The 22,264-nt window shown below is 47.7% G+C and overlaps 1 protein-coding gene across 1 annotated transcript; it reads right to left on the bottom strand.

The window, feature by feature from the left end:
• Positions 1–482: 482 nt before the first annotated feature.
• On the bottom strand, positions 483–21,547 carry LOC141197765 (uncharacterized). The gene is made up of 4 exons (XM_073662854.1): positions 21,347–21,547; positions 17,514–17,611; positions 8,782–8,872; positions 483–3,058 (listed from the first exon to the last, which is right to left on the bottom strand). Exons 1-4 carry the CDS (start codon positions 21,429–21,431, stop codon positions 1,647–1,649), a joined length of 1,686 nt encoding a protein of 561 aa, XP_073518955.1. The 5' UTR covers positions 21,432–21,547; the 3' UTR covers positions 483–1,646.
• Between the last annotated feature and the right edge of the window lie 717 nt (positions 21,548–22,264).

Genomic DNA, 22,264 nt, shown 5'->3' with positions numbered 1-22,264 from the left:
AAAGAGACACAGATTTGGATTCTACATGATTCCAGCTTAACGGTAAATTACCCTGACTGGAAAGATACGGATCTGCTCCATTGACCATCAGAGAGCCTATGGATACATTTGGGAGACCAGGTTAGGGCGATGAAGTCATCTGGCCCAATGGATATGTTTTTGGGGTTGCCTGGTGGGACCCTCAGGTCACCTGGAACCCATGGAGACATTCAGAGAAGCCAGATTGGGACCAGCAGGCTATTTTGATGATGGCTCCTCACATGCCCAGGCCCCCTTGAAGGACACCAATGACTATCTGGATGATCCAGAGGAGGCATCGGAGAATGTCATTTGGTCAGATGAGACCAAAATAAAACTTTTTGATATCAACTTCACTCACTGTGTTTGGAGGAAGAAGAAGGATGAGTACAACCCCAAGAACATCGTCCCAACAGTGAAGCATGGTGGAGGAAACATCATACTTTGGTAGTGCTTTTCTGCAAAGTGGACAAGACGACTGCACCGTTTTGAAGGGAGTGGCTCCGTAAGAAGTATTTCAAGGTCATGGAGTGGCCTAACCAGTCTCCAGACCTGAACCCAATAGAAAATCTTTGGAGGGAGCTGAAACTCAATGTTGCTCAGGGACAGCCCTGAAACATGAAAGATCTGGAGAAGATGTGTATGGAGGAGTGAGCCAAAATCCTAGCTTCAGTGTGTGCAAACTTGGTCAAGAACTACAGAAAACGTCTGACCTCTGTAATTGCAAATAAAGGTTTCTGGACCAAATAATAAGTTCTGTTTTTCTATTGTAGTAAATACTTATTTCATGCAATAAAATGCAAATTAATTATGTAAAAATCATACAATGTCATTTTCTGTTTTTTAATTTTAGATTCTGTCGCTTACAGATGAAGTGTATCTACGATAAAAATTACAGACCTCTCAAGTCTCAAACTTGCAAAATTGGAAGTGTATCAAATACTTATTTTCCCCACTGTACACACACATATAGCACATACGGTACATACCAGCCCATCTCCTCTTCAGTCCCTATAGACTCACATGACCGTGATGTCACCAAAGGTCTTTAAGCAGTCTTAACCTCAGAACAGAAATACTGATGGCTCCTAGGAGAGTGAGAACCTTGAAAAATTGCCCAGTGTGTCCTCCCCCTTCCCTCCAATACCAGCCCTGCATACCAGCCCGTCTCCTCTTCAGTTCCTCTAGACTCCTGCAGTTTAAGAACCTTTTTGGCATATGACTACTTTGCCGGTAACTATTGTATTTTTTGTATGATCTGTCAAATGAATACGTTTAAAAAAATAAAAATGATTATTTCCCCTTGTGAGCGCTTTGAATACTATGAAGTTGTGTGGGTAAACATTTCCAACATACTAAACATAATTATGATTTACCCACAATGTGAGTTTTTAAGATGGTGTATAAGACTTGATCTCCTGCTAAAACATTTCTCACATTCTGGGCATGAAATGGCTTTTCCCTTGTGTGGCTTCTTTGATGTGTAACGAGATCTACTTTACCCCTGTAACATTTCCCACATTCTGAACATCACTATGGCTTCTCCCCGTATGAATTCTGTGATGTATAACAAAATCTGATTGACAGCGAAACCATTTCCCACATTCTGAAAATGAAAAAGGCTCCTCCTATGTGTGAGTTTTCTCATGCTCAACAAGATTTGATCTCCGATAAAAACATTTCCCACATTCTGAACATGAAAAAGGCTTCTCCCCTGTGTGGGTTCTCTGGTGGATATCAAGATCCGCTTTCCGAATAAAACATTTCCCACATTCTGAACACGAAAAAGGCTTCTCCCCTGTGTGGGTTCTCTGGTGGATATCAAGATCCGCTTTCTGAATAAAACATTTCCCACATTCTGAACATGAAAAAGGCTTCTCCCCTGTGTGGATTCTCTGATGTTTGATAAGAGTTGATTTCTCTGTAAAAGATTTCCCACATTCTGGGCATGAAAAAGGCTTCTCCCTTGTGTGGGTTCTCTGGTGGATATCAAGATCCGCTTTCCGAATAAAACATTTCCCACATTCTGAACATGGAAAAGGCTTCTCCCCTGTGTGGGTTTTCTGGTGGTAATCAAGTGGTTCTTTCCGAATAAAACATTTCCCACATTCTGAACATGAAAAAGGCTTCTCCCCTGTGTGGGTTCTCTGGTGGATATCAAGATGTGCTTTCCGAATAAAACATTTCCCACATTCTGAACATGAAAAAGGCTTCTCCCCTGTGTGGGTTCTCTGGTGGATATCAAGAATCGCTTTCCGAATAAAACATTTCCCACATTCTGAACATGGAAAAGGCTCCTCCCCTGTGTGGGTTTTCTGGTGGTAATCAAGATGCTCTTTCCGAATAAAAGATTTCCCACATTCTGAACATGAAAAAGGCTTCTCCCCTGTGTGGGTTCTCTGGTGGATATCAAGATGCGCTTTCAGAATAAAACATTTCCCACATTCTGAACATGAAAAAGGCTTCTCCCCGGTGTGGGTTCTCTGATGTTTGATAAGACTTGATTTCTCTGTAAAACATTTCCCACATTCTGAACATGAAAAAGGCTTCTCCCCTGTGTGGGTTTTCTGGTGGTTCTTAAGATGCGCTTTCCGAATAAAACATTTCCCACATTCTGAACATGAAAAAGGCTTCTCTCCTGTGTGGGTTTTCTGGTGGTTCTTAAGATGCGCTTTCCGAATAAAACATTTCCCACATTCTGAACATGAATATGGCTTCTCCCCTGTGTGAATTCTCTGATGCATAACAAGATCTGATTTATAATGAAAAGGTTTCCAACATTCTGAACATGATAGTGGCTTCACCCCTGAGTGAGCTCTCCGCTCCTTAGCTTCCTTTCTGTGACTTTTACTTTGCTCAGCATTCTGTAATGAATCAGAAGATAAGACCACTTGATCATAAAATAGATCTTTTCTGTGAAGAGCTGAGGTTATATCTGAAGCAATGGCATGCTCTTCATATGTATCTGGTGTGATACCGTGATCATCGGCTTTCAAATCTAAGGATATCATATGTCTCTCTGAGTTCCCGGTAAAGACATCTGCCAAGAATAAAACAAATATATTTGTAATAATGTAACTGTATCTTTATATTGTTAATGTTATATTTATTAGTATTTCTATATGAAATAGCAAAATTCAGTTATTAACCAACTAAAAGTGTGATGCCAAAATAGATCTCAATCTATCGATAGAGCAAGATACTGATATTAGGGCACTACACAGTTTTCTAGCAGTTTTCTGATTTCACAGTTGACCGTTAAATGCACTTCAGCAGAGAGCAGGGCAGCGCGGTGGAGCAGGGCAGCGCGGAGGGGCAGGGCAGCGCGGAGGGGCAGGGCAGCGCGGTGGAGCAGGGCAGCGTGGTGGAGCAGGGCAGCGCGGTGGAGCAGGGCAGCGCGGAGGGGCAGCGCGGTGGAGCAGGGCAGCGTGGTGGAGCAGGGCAGCGTGGTGGAGCAGGGCAGCGCGGTGGAGCAGGGCAGAGCGGAGAGGCAGGGTAGTGTGGTGGAGCAGGGCAGAGCGGAGGGGCAGGGCAGCGCGGTGGAGCAGGGCAGCGCGGTGGGACAGGGAAGCGGTGGAGCTGGGCAGCGAGGTGGAGCAGTATGGTAATGAATGGAGAAGCACTGCCATTGAACGTGATGCAAGACTGAACTTATTTTTTAATCTATTTGCAATCACATAATGTAAAATTATGCCATGCGGTCGAGGCGGTGTAGGAATTTTGTTACACAGTCCCCAGTGGCTCCCAATGCGCGGACGGTGTACAGAAGACACTGGCTGTATGATGTCGGCCAGGTACGTTTCATTCTGAAACACTGCAGTATTTCAGAGAAATTCATACTTTAATAGACTAGTCGGACAGGCGGGTTCCCGGCGGCTTCTCTCCGCCCGCTGTCTTGGATTGACAGGTCTCTGCCTACGTGATCTATTACTTGTATATGGGGAATTATTTTTGCATAAAGAGCTTTGGTTTTTAATTTATTGGCAGAATTGGGAATTTGGGCATTTTTCTACATTGCTTAACAATTTTTTTTAGATTTTATTTTCAGAATAATGTAATTGATTGTTTAGATAATACAGCGCAGAACCAGAATAGATTCTTAGTTAGAAAAAATATATTGGCACAATAGAGGGGCACAGGGCCGGCGTCAGCACCCGGTGCACCCGGGCAAGTGCCAGGGCCAGAGCAGGCGGGGGGGGGGCCCACTCGCCGTCGGGCTCCCAGCCAAGCTATGGGACCCGTGAGTGGAGGAGAGCGGTGTCAGCGCCCGCCACCCCCCGCTAGCTCAGGGCCCCGGCACAATATTTACCTCTCCCCGTGCCTCTGCAGCAGCTCCGGTCTCTACCGCGTCCTCTGACTGTCGTCTCAGGTCAGAGGGTGCGGTGACGTCTTTACACCGTGCTCTCTTCTGAGCAGTCACAGCGCAGAGCAGGAAGACGCCGGCGACGCTGAGGGGTCTGGAGCAGCGGCAGCAAGTGAGAAGTGAGGTGAGTATTTGATTTTTTTTTATTTAATGCATGGGGCATTATATGGAGGGGGGGGCTGACATCCTGTATGGGGCATTAAAAGGTGGGGAAGTGACATCCTGCATGGGGCACTATAAGGGGGGGGTAGAGAGGTGACATCCTGCATGGGGCATTAAAAGGAGGGGGGAGTGACATCCTGCATGGGGGCATTATAAGGGAGGGGGGTCACATCCTGCATGGGGCATTATAAGGGAGGGGGGTCACATCCTGCATGGGGCATTAAGAGGGGGGGAGTAAGTGACATTCTACATGGGGCATTATAAGGGAGGGGGTGACATCCTGCACGGGGCATTAAGAGGGGGGAAGTGACATCCTGCATGGAGCATTATAAGGGAGGGGGGTGACATCCTGCATGGGGCATTAAGAGGGGGGGAGTAAGTGACATTCTACATGGGGCATTATAAGGGAGGGGGTGACATCCTGCACGGGGCATTAAGAGGGGGGAAGTGACATCCTGCATGGGGCATTAAGAGGGGGGGGGAGTGACATCCTGCATGGGGCATTAAAAGGGGGGGGGGGGGAGTGATATCCTGCATGGGGCATTAAGAGGGGGGGAAGAGACATCCTGCATGGGGCATTAAGAGGGGGGGGAAGTGACATCCTGCATGGGGCATTAGGAGGGGGGGAGTGACATCCTGCATGGGGCATTATAAGGGAGGGGGTGACATCCTGAATGGGGCATTAAGAGGGGGAGAAGTGACATCCTGCATGGGGCATTATAAGGGGGGGGTAGAGAGGTGACATCCTGCATGGGGCATTAAAAGGAGGGGGGAGTGACATCCTGCATGGGGGCATTATAAGGGAGGGGGGTCACATCCTGCATGGGGCATTATAAGGGAGGGGGGTCACATCCTGCATGGGGCATTAAGAGGGGGGGAGTAAGTGACATTCTACATGGGGCATTATAAGGGAGGGGGTGACATCCTGCACGGGGCATTAAGAGGGGGAAGTGACATCCTGCATGGAGCATTATAAGGGAGGGGGGTGACATCCTGCATGGGGCATTAAGAGGGGGGAAGTGACATCCTGCATGGAGCATTATAAGGGAGGGGGGTGACATCCTGCATGGGGCATTAAGAGGGGGGAAGTGACATCCTGCATGGGGCATTAAGAGGGGGGGGGAGTGACATCCTGCATGGGGCATTAAAAGGGGGGGGGAGTGATATCCTGCATGGGGCATTAAGAGGGGGGGAAGAGACATCCTGCATAGGGCATTAAGAGGGGGGGGAAGTGACATCCTGCATGGGGCATTAGGAGGGGGGGAGTGACATCCTGCATGGGGCATTATAAGGGAGGGGGTGACATCCTGAATGGGGCATTAAGAGGGGGAGAAGTGACATCCTGCATGGGGCATTATGAGGGCGGGAAGTGACATCCTGCACGGGGCATTAAAAGGGGGGGAAGGGACATCCTGCATGGGGCATTATAAGGGAGGGGGGTGACATCCTGCATGGGGCATTAAGAGGGGGGGGGAGTGACATCCTGCATGGAGCATTATAAGGGAGGGCGTTGACATCCTGCATGGGGCATTAAAAGGGGGGGAAGTGACATCCTGCATGGGGCATTATATGGGGGAAGTGACATCCTGCATGGGGCATTATAAGGGAGGTGGGGTGTGACATCCTGCATGAGACATTAAAAGGTGGGGAAGTGACATCCTGCATGGGGCACTATAAGGGGGGGGGAGAGGTGACATCCTGCATGGGGCATTAAAAGGGGGGGTGACATCCTGCATGGGGCATTATAAGGGAGGGCGGTGACATCCTGCATAGGGCATTGAAAGGGGGGGAAGTCACATCCTGCATGGGGCAATATATGGGGGGAGAAGTGACATCCTGCATGGGGCATTATAACGGAGGGGTGGTGTGACATCCTGCATGGGGCATTAAAAGGGGGGGGGGAGTGACATCCTGCATGGGGCATTATAAGGGAGGGGGGGGTGACATCCTACATGGGGCATTATAAGGGGGGGGACATCCTACATGGGGCATTATAAGGGGGGTGACATAATGTATGGGGCATTATAAGGGGGGGTGACATCCTGCATGGGGCATTATTGGGGGGTAACAGCCTGCATGGAGCATTATATGGGGGCACAGCCTGCATGGAGCATTATATGGGGGCCAATATCCTGTATGGAGCATTTTATGGGGACCAGTATTCTGTATGGAACGATTCGCCAGTTTCTGAGCTATTGTGGAATTTACAATAGATATCACTGATATAATGTAAGAAGTGAAATCTTTGGCATTGTACTATATATACAGTGGGTATGGAAAGTATTCAGACCCCTTTCAATTTTTCACTCTTTGTTTCATTGCAGCCATTTGGTAAATTCTAAAAAGTTCATTTTTTTTCTCATTAAAGTCCACTCTGCACCCCATCTTGACTGAAAAAAACAGAAATGTAGAACTTTTTGCAAATTTATTAAAAAATAAAAGCTGAAATATCACATGGTCATAAGTATTCAGACTCTTTGCTCAGCAATGAGTAGAAGCCCCCTTTTGAGCTAGTACAGCCGTGAGTCTTCTTGGGAATGATGCAACAAGTTTTTCGCACCTGGATTTGGGGATCCTCGGCCATTCTTCTTTGCAGATCCTCTCCAGTTCCGTCAAGTTGGATGGTGAACGTTGGTGGACAGCCATTATCAGGTCTCTCCAGAGATGCTCAATTGGGTTAGGTCAGGGCTCTGGCTGGGCCAGTCAAGAATTGTCACAGAGATGTTCTGAAGCCACTCCTTTTTTATTTTAGCCATCTGCTTAGGGTCATTGTCTTGTTGGAAGGTGAACGTTTGGCCAAGTCTGAGGTCCAGAGCACTCTGGAAGAGGTTTTCATCCAGGATATCTCTGTACTTGGCCACATTCATGTTTCCCTCAATTGCAACCGGTCTTGTCCCTGCAGCTGAAAAACACCCCCATAGCATGATGCTGCCACCACCATGTTTCACTGTTGGGATTGTATTGGGCGGGTGATGAGCATTGCCTGGTGTTCTCCACACATACCGCTTACAATTATCACCAAAAAGCTCTATCTTCATTTCATCCGACCAGAGAATCTTATTTCTCATAGTCTGGGAGTCCTTCATGGGCTTTTGAGCAAACTCTATGTGGGCTTTCATATGTCTTGCACTGAGGAGAGGCTTCCATCGGGCCACTCTGCCATAAAGTCCCGGCTAGTGGAGGGCTGCAGTGATAGTTGACTTTGTGGAACTTTCTCCCATCTACCTACTTCATCTCTGGAGCTCAGCCACAGTGATCTTGGGGTTCTTCTTTACCTCTCTCACCAACGCTCTTATCCCACGATTACTCAGTTTGGCTGGACGGCCAGGTCTAGGAAGACTTCTGGTGGTCCCAAACTTCTTCCATTTAAGGATTATGGAGGCCACTGTGCTCTTAGGAACCTTGAGTAACGCAGAAATTCTTTTGTAACCTTGGCCAGATCTGTGCCTTGCCACAATTCTGTCTCTGAGCTCCTTGGGCAGTTCCTTTGAGCTCATGATTCTCATTTGGTCTGACATGCACTGTGAGCTGTGGGGTCTTATATAGACAGGTGTGTGCCTTTCCAAATCACGTCCTATCAGTTTAATTAAACACAGCTGGACTCCAATGAAGGAGTAGAACCATCTCAAGGAGGATCACAAGGAAATGGACAGCATGTGACTTAAATGTGAGTGTCTGAGCAAAGGGTCAGAATACTTATGACCATGTGATATTTCAGTTTTTCTTTTTTAATAAATTTGCAAAAAATTCTACATCTGTTTTTTTCAGTCAAGATGGGGTGCAGAGTGGACTTTAATGAGAAAAAAAATGAACTTTTTAGAATTTACCAAATAGCAGCAATGAAACAAAGGGTGAAAAATGTAAAGGGGTCTGAATACTTTCCGTACCCACTGTATATATATTTCTCTGCGGTATCTGTGCATCATGAATCGTGGTATGTGTTAAAGGGGCCACTGAGACTCTTTTGCCCGGGGCCCACAAAAACCTTGAGCCGGCCCTGAAGGGGCATTCATTTTATATAATTCATCAATTAAGTTTACAAAACTCATTCCAGATATTTTCGACCTGCAGCACTTGCCACAAGAACAGTATCCATGTCGGCCTTCTATAAAGTCATCTAAGTGGCAGTATTCTTTAAGAAACAATTAATATACAGATAACAAATCCGGTCAGGACACAGATTATTACATGATTTTATTTCACCTGTGACCTCTATGCATTTAGTGGTCTCTACTCACCTGGGTGGTCATATGTAGGAATCTCCTCTTTACACCGCTCATCACCCCTCACATATGTCTCTGTAGTATTAATATGGGCCAGACCTTCACCCTGAAACAAATATTGTAAAAGTCACAGACAGGTGGAGAAGTCCCATCTATGATCAGCTCTAATCCTGCCATCTCCACCGTTCTCAAGTATAAAACATATAATACTGGTGGATAAAATCTTAGTTACTTACTGGTAATGGGATTTTACAGAGGCCATGACAGCACCACCTGATAGAGAGGGTATCCACCCATCAACGACGGAAAACCTACTGAATAGGCGGTACCTCTCCTCCGCATCAGTTGGGTTTCAGAGCATGAGAGGACCTCCAGATAGTTACTAATACAATCATCACCAACCAAAACATTCCCAACTATACACCCAATAACGTAGAGCACACCAACCAGTGATAAAAGGGAGGGAATATAAGGGTGCGGTCATGGGCTCTGTAAAATCCCGTTACCGGTAAGTAACTACAATTTTTCCCCTTCTCCCATGACAGCACCACCTGAGAGATTTATATAGAACAAACACCTTAGGGAGGGATCACAACGCTTATAACACCTTTCTTCCAAAGGATAGATCATCAGAGGAAGACATCAAGTCGGTAATGCTTATAGTAGGTGGAAGGAGAGGACCATGTAACCGCCTTACATATCCTGCCGATAGACACTTCCTCCTCCTCTGCCCAGGAGGTCGCTACGACCCTAGTAGAATGAGCCTCCAAGTTCTCTGGAACTGACCTATTACTAGAGGAGTAGGCTAACCTAATGGCCTCCCTGATCCATCCAGCTAGGGTACCCCTTGTTACTTTCCTAACTCCCTGGAAGGAAACAAACAAAGTTTCATTTATTTCTCCACTGTTTTGTCACAGCCAAGTACTCAACCAGAACCTGTTTAGCATCTAGGGGGTGAAGCCGCTGCTCCTCTGCATTTTAATGATTACTAAAAAAAGGAGGGGGGAGAACAATTTCTTGGCTTCTATGAAATTTGGTGGCCACTTTCAGAAGATAGAGTTGTATTAAGACTAGACCCAGCCTATCATCAGCAATGTGCGTAAACGAGTGGTTAACCGATAACGCCTGTGTGTCGCTGATTCTACGGGCCGAAGTTAGAGCTACCAATATCACCATCTGTCTTGACTGGCAATCCTTTTAGTGGTTTAAAGGGGGCTTTAGTTAATGCTTCCAAGACAAGATGTAAATCCCAGGGAGGTATTCTTGGGGCAGGTTTTGGCCTGCATCTGTTTTGATGAATCTAATAATCCACCTGTTAACCACCTAATTATAGTTATATAAGGCCCCATAGGGCCGACACCTGCACCGTAAGAGTACTAGTAGCTAAGCCCATTTCCATACCTTTCTGGAGAAATTGTAATATGGCATTTATTGGTATTTCACCTCCCAAGTTTTGTCCCGACCTAGCCCAAAGCTTTACCCAGGTTCTACCATATATCTTAGTTGTTACTGGTTTTCTTCTTTTAAGCAGAGTAGTGACTAAGTTCAGAGAGAAACCCTTGTGAATCAAGAATGCCTTTTCAAACTCCAGGACGTCAAATGAAGGTTCGATCTCTGCGGATGGAAAACTGGACCCTGACTGAGGAGATCTGGAACATCTGGGAAGATCCATGGATCCGATAATGACATCATCCTTATCCATAAGAACCTTGGTCTCTTGGGACAGAATGGAGCAATCAGAATGATCCGCGCTTGCTCCTCCCTGACTTTCCTCAACACCGTGGGAATCAACATCAATTGGAGAAATCCGGAGGACAGGTTGAAGTCCCAAGGAATCTGCGGAGCATCCACTGCGTAGGTTTTATTTCTTGGATCTAGAGAACAGAACTTCCCTATTTTCCTGTTTTGTCTGTTTGCAAACAGGTCTACATTTGGCTGACCCCAACGATCCACAATCTGTTGGAATACTGCCGTATTTAGTTCTCATTCCCCGTGTTTTAGTGGGATTCGATTCAGGAAATCTGCTCTTTCGTTTTCCTTCCCCTTTATGTGAAGTGCTGTCAGTATCAACCAATGTTGTTCCGCAAACTGAAGGATCTCTTCTGCCACCACCATTAGAGAGCGGGATCTTGTGCCCTCTTCATGATTGATGTAGGCGACTCTTGTCCGGTTGTCTGTCATGATGCAAACATGATGCCCTTGCAGGAAATAAAGGAACTTCATTATTGTGTTCCTTACTGTTACTGTTCCTTACTTCCTTAATATGAAGCAACTCCTTCATATTTGACGAATAACCTTTTTCGGTTTTTGACCAGACTCCCTGGACTACGCAATCCCTCAGAAGTGCACCCCAGCCATCCGAGCTTGCATCTGTCGTTATTGTATCCTTGATCTGATATGGCCAAGGGACTCCCTGTGACAGATTCTCTAGTTCCGACCACAATGTCATGGAATCGATAGTCACCGGGGAAAGTGTTTCCCTCCAAACAGCCCTTGAGTCTTTTTCGCCCCTTAGAATGTCCTGTTGTAAAATCCTGGAGTGTATCTGGGCCCATTGAACTGCTGGAATACAGTAAGTCACTGTCCCTAGTAGTGACATTGTCCTTCTTAGAGTCATAACAGGTTTTGTGACTGCTGCTGAGACTTAGACTATGAACTTGTCCTTCTTTTCTTCCGGCAGTAGATAAGTATGCTCCCTTGCGTTCAAGATAAGTCCTGAGAAAGATTGAACCCTCTGTGGTTCCAGTTTTGATTTTTTCAGGTTTAGTAGTCCTCCCAGCCTGGTCAGGATGGTCCTGATTGTTATCAGTTGACAACGGCAGTGCTCTATTGACCTGCCCACCACTAGAATATCGTCCACGTACAGGACTATTAGGGTACTAGATGGTGGCCCGACCGGGCGCTAACAGCAGAGCGGTGTTTAAATTTGGCGGCAATATCGGTGATTGGTTGCAGGCGGCGGCCGCGACCAATCAGCAAACCGTGTTAGTGAGGACTGGAGAGCATGTTTAAATTTGGCGCCATAATCGCTGATTGGTCACGGCCAGCGAACGTGACCAATCAGCAGAGCGGTGTTTAAATTTGGCACCAATCATGCTGATTAGTCGCGGCCGGCAACCGCGACCAATCAGCAGAGCGGTGTTTAAATTTGGCACCAATACTGCTGATTGGTTGCGGGCGGCGGCCGCGACCCATCAGCGAACCGTGTTAGTGAGGACTGGAGAGCATGTTTAAATTTGGTGCCAAAATCGCTGATTAGTCGCGACCAATCAGCAACGCGGGGTTTAAATTTGGCGCCAATACTAGTGCTGCTGATCTCCCGACGGTGGCCTGCGTGTTTAAAATCCGGCGCCAATTTGCGGCCGTGCTGCGGCAGTCGCTGATTGATCGCGGCCGGCTGGACGCGACCAATCAGAGAAGCGGGCTTTTAAATTTCACGCCAATATCGCTGATTAATCGCGGCCGCGACCAATCAGCTTCGTATTAGTGAGGACCGGGGAGCGGCGCTGCCTGTGCGGGTACTTCCGCTGCGAGCAGCTGGGAGATGAGCGGCTGCTCGCAGCAGAAGCATCTCGACCGGCGGCGCCGCTCCCCGGTCCTCCGTTCGCACTTGCCGTCGGGAGATCAGTGGGCCAAGCCGCTGATCTCCCGACTTTAGCCGCATGGAGGTTAGCGGCGCCGCCGGTCGGGGTAGTTCTGCTTCTAGCGCCGCTCATCTCCCGACTGCATTGCCGCTGAGCTCCGTGCGGCAGATGAGCCACTAACGGCCGCCATCTTTTTTCTGAAATCCCGCGTCGCTGATTGGCCGCGGCCGGACCAACGAGCGACGCGGGATTTCCTGGACAGACAGCGGCCGGACCAATGAGCGACGCGGGATTTCCTGGACAGACAGACAGAAGGGATAAGACAATTATATATATATAGATTCTGCTCCCGAAGATGCGCTGCGACTTCCGTATAATTTTTGTAAATACCCTCTGAGCCATAGATAGGCCAAAGGGTAGCGCTCTGTACTGGAAGTGCCCGACTTGTTAGTTTATATACAAGGCCAAGCTCAAGAATTTCTGTTCTTCCATATAGATTGAGACGTGGTAATACATGTCCTTCTGGTCTAGCAATCTCATAGAACACTCTGGAAATAGCATTTTTATGGCCGATTTTATGGTCACCATTTTGAAGGGCCGGTAAACTAGAAATTTGATCTCCCCTTTCTTTCAAGTTCACTATGGTCCTGAAGGTGCCATCTATTTCTTTTTTATTAGGAATAAGGGGAACAGAATCCCTTCCCCTGCTCCTGCACTGGCACCTCCGTCAGCACTTGCTTCTGTACCAGGTTCAAAACTTCCGCCTCCAGAACCAATTATTCCCTGGGACCCCAGGGAGATGATATTCTGAAGGTGTGCCGGGGATCAGATTTGAATCACAGTCTTAGCCCTGATCGTACTATCCCAAGAATCCAGGTGCTGGATGAAATCTTCTCCCAGGCACGCAGTAAGTGGGACAGCCTTCCTCCTACCTGGGGAAGCCTGCCACTTGGAAGTCTTCCTTGTCTCAGAGGAAGGGTCCCCAAACATGAAACTTCCACTTTTTGGTTTCCTATCTTTCCTGAGGGGATTTGTTTCGATTATGCCTTCTTTTATGAAAGCACTTCCTATATTGTGGCATGGGCACACTGGGAAATCTTTTCTTCTTGTCTCCCGCCTAGTCCAGTATATCATTTAGTACTCGTCAAAGAGAAACTCTCCTTCGCATGGAATCAAGCATAGCTTGGCCTTGGACTGAACATCTCCCAGCCAGCTCTTGAGCCATAGTGCTCTATGGGCAGCATTTGACAGGTTTGCTGACCTGGCTGCAAACCTCACTGAATCTTCCAAGGCGTCTGCGAGGAAGGTAGCCGATTCTTACATTAACGGGAGATTAGACAGGATCTTATCCCTAGGGACGTTGTTCTTAATCTCATCCTCTAACTGCTGTAACCAAATCAGCATTGATCTGGCCGTGCAGGTTGCCCAAACTGCTGGTTTTAATGCCCCTGCTGAAGACATCCATGTCTGCTTCAGATACACATTCACTTTTTTATCAAGAGGATCCTTAAGAGTTCCCAGATCTTCAAAGGGCAGTGTGGATCTTTTGGATGACTTGGCCACCATCATGTCTATTTTAGGGGGTTTTGTCCCACATGGCCGCTTCTTCCTCAACAATCGGACACCTCCTTTTGGATGACGAGGGCAGCGGATCCTTCTTCTGAGGCTTCCTCCATTCCCTATTAATGAACATTTTAATTTTCTCGGAAATCTGCTTCTTTTCTTTTGTTCTAAACCCCGAAACATAATGTCGTGGACTGTTCTTGGGGTTTTAGGATCGGATATGCCCATAGTGGTTCTAACGGCCTTTACCAACTTATCTGTTTTCTATCTGTAAGTGACGCAGGAAAACACGACCTACCCCGTCTATCACTATCAAAGGATGAGTAGGAGGAAGAAGAGGAGTCCGATTCTTCTCTATCCTCAGATATTACCGACTCATCTGAATCAGCTGCCTGCCGTTTGGATCTTTTCTCCCTTTTACCTCTTTCCTGCTGAATCAGTGAATTAATTCCACCCCAATTACGGATTTTAAATCCATGGCAAAGTTGGGGGTTTCTTCGGAGATGGTCTTCAGAATACAATCAGGGCAGAGTCTCTTCATATATGTGCTGGGTAAGTTATCCCCGCACAGCGCCTTCTTAGGCCCCTCCTAGCAAAGATCACAGAGAGAAAGTCATAAGTTACTCACCGGTAACGGGATTTTTCGGAGACCATGACAGCACCACGAGAGACGGGATCCGCCCACCAAGGACAGGAAACCTACAGGCTTAAAAGGGGGCGGCGCTCTCTCTCGCCTCAGTTTGGATTACAGAGCATTGAGAGGACCACCAGGTTAGTAGACATAGCAAACAATCATAGAAATAATATTTTTATACAACACCACTAAGTGAGAAAAATTGTAATTAATAGATGAGGAGTGCTCCCATAAAGTGAAGGGAGGGAATATAAGGGTGCTGTCATGGTCTCCGAAAAATCCTGTTACCGGTAAGTAACTTATGACTTTATCGGTCGACCATGACAGCACCACGAGAGAATTGCAGAGATAAAAAAGTCTAGGGAGGGACCACAGCCTGGAGCACCCTTCTCCCAAATGTGAGGTCAGATGAAACACCCAAATCCAGTCTATAGTGCCTATAGAAGGTAGATGGAGAAGACCAGGTAGCAGCCTTACATATGTCTTCCATCGCCCATGAGGTTGCCGCTGCTCGGGTAGAGTGAGCCTTCAACCCCTGTGGCGCTTTGTCACCGCTGGAGACATAGGCTAGGGTAATAGCCTCCCTGATCCACCTAGTTATGGTGGACTTAGCAACCTTAAGCCCCGTTTTAACCCCTTGGTAGGAGATAAACAAGGAACTATCTTTCCTGAAAGCCTGGGGACCTATTTAACATGGTGAACATATATGAAGATCACTCACCACTCTGCCATTCAGTCTAGGGTACCGGAGATGGAGGCTGGATCAGTTCACATGGCCGTTCTCCCCTGGAGATTTCCCTCTCCACCCCCCCCCCCCTTTTTTTTCCTCCCTCTCCATTTTTATCCCCTTTTCTTTCTTTTTCTAACAAACTAGACTACTATACGTAGATCATTATCCCATTTATTATTTTTTTTTTATATATACCGTATTTTTCGGATTATAAGACGCACTTTTTTCCCTCCAAATTTGGGGGGAAAATGGGGATGCGTCTTATAATGCAAAATCACCGGCATTGATGGAGCCAGGATCGCTGCAGTCGGAAGATGACTTGCGATGCCCTGCGCTTGCGGTTCCCTGCGCTGCGGTCTGGTAGGAGCCTGGTGGTGCGGGCCGACATTTTGTAGACAAAGGAGCCCCGCACCTTCCATACTGTTACATGCAGCGGTCTCCGGGAAAATGGCCGTAGGAGGCGGCGCATGCGCAACCGAGATCTCGGTGCCGTGATCTCAATCTGAGCATGCGCCGCCTGAGGCGGCCATTTCCCGCCGCATGTAACAGTATGGAAGGTGCGGGGCTCCAGCGTTTACAAAATGTCAGCGGCGCCCCCGAACCACACGACACCTGCCGGACCGCAAGACAGTGCAGGCAAGTCAGGGGACAGCAGCCCAGGGCATCGCAAGCCAGGGGACCGCAGCCATCCTCCGACTCCTGCCTCTGCCGGAAGGCTGAAACTTCCGGCAGCACCGATCTCCCGACTCCTGCCTCAACCCTGCCACCTGGGACCCCGCTCCACCCAACACCTCAGCCCCCCAGGTAAGCCCATTATAACATGCACTGGTTTATTAAAAAACATTTTTTTCCTATTCTTCTCCCCAAAATTTGGGGAGCATCTTATATACCCGATGCGTCTTATAATCCGCAAAATATGGTATTTCAAAAAAAAATTTTCATCACACCCGCAATTTTCATAAATATATTTCATACATATTCAGAATGACCTGAGTTACATGCCTCCCACCCATATGATGTGATTAAACAAACACTTGATTCATTTCATGCCATGATTGACAATGACTGGAAATCTACAGCACCCTGAAGTCCCTACCATCAGAATACCTGCATTCTATCATTTTCTATGAACATTTGCCTATATTGCTACTGAATAAAAGAAGTTGTATAGTTTCGATGGAGCGCATTATCCTATGTAATATTTATTTAATTTTTTTTCTCTTTTTCTTTGTTTAATTTTCTATTTTGTTTTTTGTAGTCTGATGAAGGTCAGAATGTTATGGCCGAAACGTTACACATATAATGGATTGCAGGTTCCGAATAAATTATCTTCTCTTCTGCATAAAGAGTTTTATCCTTTATATCATAAGGAGTAGTTTCCTTTCTGTGCACCAAATACCACAGAGAGTGACGTATATATCCAAATCCATCTACCTTGTTCTTCTGGCCACTTGTATGGCCGCCGCTGCTGCGTCTCTGATGATGACGCTGCAGCTGCCATGGTGGCTATGGCATCAGGAAGAAAGTTGCAGACCTCCACCATCTGGTAGTCATCCCTCCATTACATACCAGAGGGACGCCACAGCCACATCTCCAACGTCCGCTCCCGACCTCACCCAGAAATCTCACATTATTTCCGGGTCAGACTTTTCCTTTCGGCGCGTCGTTTGCAGGGAGCCGACTGGCGAGCCTTGCGCATGCGTAGACCCAACATTTTACTGCTTCATTGCTTTCTGGCACGCTTCATCACCAGGGCCACACTGGATATCTCACTAGCGTGCCACGCGCTTGCACAGACCCGGGTTGCCGTGGAGCCTGCGCACTCAACACATGGCATGCCAACCACATGGTGCCCCGGCATGCGTAGACAAGGGACAGCGTGTCGGATGGAGGTCAACAATGAGGTCATGTAACCACACACCCCAACCTCCTGGCCGGCAGTGGCGTCTCCATACCTGTCAGCATCCCGGATCCTTGTGGACACTAACCAGACTTGGGTAAGTTCAATCGTAGAGTTCCTTTACTCTTTAAGTTCCTTCAAGGACAGGAAGCCAAACTGACGCGGAGGAGAGGTACCATCCTTTTGTTCAGTAGGTTTCCTGTCCTTGATTAGCGGATACCCTCTCTCTCAGGTGGTGTTGTCATGGGAGAAGGGGAAAAACAAGACTGAGAATAAGACCTTCACAGCCGTCTACACATCATAGGGGAGATCTCATGACACCTTCTCTCCATCTACCTGATGATCCTGAGGAACATTGGGATCTTCTTGTTTACAGTCCTGTGGAAGAAGAGGACGCGGACATCTCTCTGGTGTTGTCCTCTTACTGGATAGATCTGGAGGAAACACATACAGGGACTGAATTCATTCTTTACATTCAGATACTTATAGGCCGTGTGTATTTAGTCCTGTCTATTACCTGGTGTGGGGTGCATGCACGTGTCTTCTTCAGCAAAGTGTCCTGTTCGACAAATGTCTGACAGTCATTTCAATGGCAGTCATTCAGGGCAGGAGTCCGGTAACTCACACTTTGTACTCTCGTCTAACTATGTACTTTATTCCTGCCTCCATATTCCTGTGTGCTTTTTTCATCCACATTCACCGCCCTATCCTCCCTCCATCACCACTCATCCATATCTGCCCCACTCTCCTTCCCTCTCCCATGTACAGCTCCCATGCTCTTTTGAACTTCATGACAAATCTCACTCTGTCTCATCCAAAGGTATTGCACAAGAAACCATGTCACAAATCCAAAAACTATCTGCTCTTTCTCTTTTTACTGCTACTACTCATTTCAGGGGATATCTCTCCTAACCCCGGACCACCCTCTGCCAACCTGAACCCTCCCCCCACCTCATATCGAAACCCTGCTAACCTTATTAACATCAGCTGTACTCCTTCGTCTCCCTCCTTCAGTTGCGCACTGTGGAATCCACGGTCTATATGCAACAAGCTTCCTTTCCTGCACAATTACTTTCTGACCAACTCTCTCAATCTGCTGGCCCTCACTGAAACCGGGATCGAGGATTCTGACACTGTCTCCCCTGCCGCTATTTCTCATGGTAGCTTGCATTTTTCCCATTCCCCGAGACCTGCAAACAGACTTGGTGGTGGGGTCGGCATACTCCTGTCCCCACATTGCACCTTCCAGGTCATCCCCCCTGTACCATCACTCTCATTCCCTTCTTTTGAGGTCCACACCATCAGGCTCTTCCATCCCCTCTCCCTCAGAGTAGCGGTCGTATACCGTCCCCCAGGCTCACCCACCCAGTTCCTTGACCATTTTTCTGCCTGGCTGCCGCACTTCATGTCCTCAGATTTACTGACCCTTATCCTGGGAGACTTCAACATCCCCATAAACAGCACCACCTCCTCATCCGCATCCCAGCTTCTATCTTTAACCACTTCTCTTGGCCTCTCACAGCTTTCAACCTCTGTGACACACAAACATGGAAACACCCTTGATCTGGTCTTTGTCCGGCTTAGTTCAATCCCCCACCTAAATAACTCTCCTCTTCCCCTCTCTGATCATAACATTCTCTCCTCCACGCTCACAAATCCTCGCCCGCCCCAGCACACTCCTATCTATCACACATTCAGAAATCTACAAGCCATTAACCCTCATACACTTACAGACTCCCTTCACTCATCACTGTCCCCAATCTCCTCTTTTTCCTGTCCTGATCTGGCTGTAAACCACTACAATGACACTCTCAGAAGCACGCTGGACCAAGTAGCGCCCCTCACCCTCAGAACCTCTAAACACAGAGTAAAACAGCCCTGGTTCACACCGCAAACCCGATTTCTCCAGCGTTGCTCTAGAAGTGCCGAAAGCCTATGGAGGAAAACTCGGACACCATAAAAGTTTATCCACTACAAATTTATTTTAAAAACATATAACTCTGCCCTTCACCTCGCCAAACAGACCTACTTCACCACCCTGATATCCTCACTATCCAACAACCCCAAAAAACTCTTTGATACCTTTCACTCCCTCCTCAGTCCTAAAGCACAGGCCCCCATCACGGACATTTGTGCCGAGGACTTGGCCTCCTACTTCACAGAGAAAATAGACACCATCCGTCAGGAAATCAGCTCCCAGCCACCAAGTGCATTGACTCCCATCCCCCCCCACATCACTTCTGGATCACTCTCCACATTTGACCCAGTCACAGAAGACGAAGTCTCCAGGCTCCTCTCTTCTTCTCATCCCACTACATGCACCACTGACCCCATCCCCTCTCATCTACTCCAGTGTCTTTCTTCAGTCGTCACTACTCACCTAACTAAAATTTTCAACCTCTCCGTCTCTTCTGGTATTTTCCCCTCCTCCTTCAAACACTCCATCATTAAAAAATCCCTCTCTTAACCCTTCCTGAACAAACAACTACAGACCAGTCTCCAATCTTCCCTTCATCTCTAAACTCTTGGAGCGCCTGGTCTACTCCCACCTTACCAGTTACCTCTCCACTCACTCTCTTCTAGACCCATCACAGTCCGGCTTCCGCCCCCTACATTCTACAGAAACTGCACTCATCAAAGTAACCAATGACCTTCTGACAGCAAAACGTAATGGCGATCACTCTCTGCTCATTCTTCTTGACCTCTCTGCTGCCTTCGACACCGTTGACCACCACCTCCTACTCTCTATGCTCCACTCAATCGGCATAAAAGACACTGCTCTCTCCTGGTTCTCCTCCTACCTATCTGACCGCTCTTTCAGTGTATCGTTTGCTGGCTCCACTTCTTCCCTTCTTCCGCTCACTGTTGGGTTTCCTCAGGGTTCAGTCCTTGGCCCTCTTCTCTTCTCTCTCTACACAGCCCCAATTGGACAGACCATCAGCAAATTTGGTTTGCAGTACCATCTTTATGCTGATGACACACAACTATACACCTCATACCCTGACCTTACCCCTGCTGTACTACAGAACACCAGGGACTGTCTGGCCGCAGTTTCTACCATCATGTCCGCTCTCTACCTGAAACTGAACCTTTCCAAAACTGAACTTCATCTACTCCCGGCGTCTACTCACCTCTCTAAATCTGACATCTCTCTCTCTCTGTGTGGCACCACAATTATGCCGAGCCAGCAGGCGCGTTGTCTGGGCATTGTGTTTGACACCAATCTCTCCTTCACCTTCCACATACAATCTCTTGCCCGCTCTTGTCGCTTGCACCTGAAGAACATCTCTAGAATCCCCCCCTTTCTCACCTTGGAAACAACAAAAACCCTCACTGTTGCCCTGATCCACTCCCGCCTTGACTACTGTAACTCTCTATTAATTGCCCCCCCCCCCCCCCCACTCGACTCTCCCCCCTCCAGTCCATCCTTAATGCTGCAGCCAGGAACATCTATTTGGCTAACTGTTACTCAGACTCCTCCGCTCTGTGCCAGTCATTGCACGGGCTACCCATGAATTATAGGATCCAACTTAAATTGCTTATTCTCACCCACAAAGCCCTCCACAGTGTGGCACCCCCCTACATCTCTTCCCTCATTTCTGTTTATGGGCCCACCCGTTCTCTACGCTCCGCAAGCGACTTTAGACTAACATCCGCACTAATCCGTACCTCCCACTCCCGGCTTCAAGACTTCTCCCGAGCTGCACCTATTTTTTGGAATGCTCTACCCCAAGAAATTAGGATGAACCACAACTTACGCAGTTTTTGGCGCTCCCTAAAAACACACCTGTTTAAAGCAGCCTATCACCTTCCCTAATAGAAGTCCTTTTATATTCTTATAGCCCATCCCTTATTTCTCCAAACATAAGTCTCCACCGAACCCAAAAGCACTACAGATACTGGCTGGTGATGAGCTCATGCAGCCTTTATCTATCCCTCATCCCCTCAAGATGGCCGGACCATCCTTGTAAATAAGCCATTGTCCGTTGTGTCACCCCCACCTCATTGTAGATTGTAAGCTCTTACGAGCAGGGTTGTCATTATTTTTGCTGTAACTATTGTATTATCTTTAGCTATGTTACTTATGACTGTTGTATATGAACCTGTGAATTGTTAAGCGCTGCGGAATATGTCGGCGCTATATAAATAAAGATTATTATTATTATTACCTGGTGATGTGAGGGGCTGGGGATCCCCCATCATGACGTCCTTGTACAGATCTTTGTGTTCTTCGAAATACTCCCACTCCTCCATGGAGAAATAGACAGCGACATCCTGACACCTTATAGGAACCTGACACACACAATGATACCGTCATCCCCCCGATCCCTCCATAGCGTTACTGTATAATGTCCCAGCATTCCCAGCAGTGTCACCTCTCCAGTCAGCAGCTCAATCATCTTGTAGGTGAGTTCTAGGATCTTCTGGGCATTAATGTCCTCATGTATCAGGGGGTGAGGTGGAGGCCCCGTGATTGGGCTCAGGGGTCTTCCCCATCCCTCAGACACAGGGTCCTGACAGCGCTCACTAGAGGTCTTCTTCACTACTGTGTAATCCTGGTTATGGAGAGACACATTAATAAATCTCCCTCCAGACATTTCCAGAGTCCTCACCTCTCCAGTTCTGTCCATCTGTTATTCCCATAGATAAGAATGATGTAATGTGACGTCATCAGAATCTCTCACCTCTCCAGTAATCCGGAAGAGGATCTCTAGGGTGAGGTGGAATATCCTCTCCGCCATCTTCTTCTTGTCCTTCTCCATCCACTAAGGTTTAAGGTAAATTTTCTAGAAGATGGAAGATAATGATGAGAACGACTGAATCTACAGGATCCTAAATGGAAGGAAGATGGCTGCTCTGTGCGCCCAGGAGCTGTGATGAGGTCACAGGAGGGGAGGAGTCAGGGGTCACATGATCAGGGGCCTCAGTGGATGCAGGACTCTGCTGTGCTGGTTGTCATGGTGCTGGATGAGCTGAAGTTTATGTGTGGGGTCAGGAGGGGTTTACAGTGTGGATGTAGCAGAGCCGCGTGTGTACGAGGTGTACGGAGCAGAGCCGTGTGTACGAGGTGTACGGAGCAGAGCCGC

The sequence above is a fragment of the Phyllobates terribilis genome, unplaced genomic scaffold (assembly GCF_046119375.1).
Source record: "Phyllobates terribilis strain yellow unplaced genomic scaffold, ASM4611937v1 Scaffold_86__1_contigs__length_6382490, whole genome shotgun sequence".
NCBI lineage: Eukaryota > Metazoa > Chordata > Amphibia > Anura > Dendrobatidae > Phyllobates > Phyllobates terribilis.
This window is presented reverse-complemented; position numbering and strand designations above follow the sequence as displayed.

Excerpts from the sequence above, each read along its gene's own strand:
- LOC141197765 (XM_073662854.1), bottom strand. The coding sequence starts at position 21,431 with ATGGAGGAGTGGGAGTATTTCGAAGAACACAAAGATCTGTACAAGGAC. Across the intron at positions 17,612-21,346 it reads CCAGCCCCTCACATCACCAG|ATCTATCCAGTAAGAGGACA; the intron begins GTAATAATAATA and ends TGTTTCCTCCAG. Across the intron at positions 8,873-17,513 it reads ATGTTCCTCAGGATCATCAG|GGTGAAGGTCTGGCCCATAT; the intron begins GTAGATGGAGAG and ends TATTTGTTTCAG.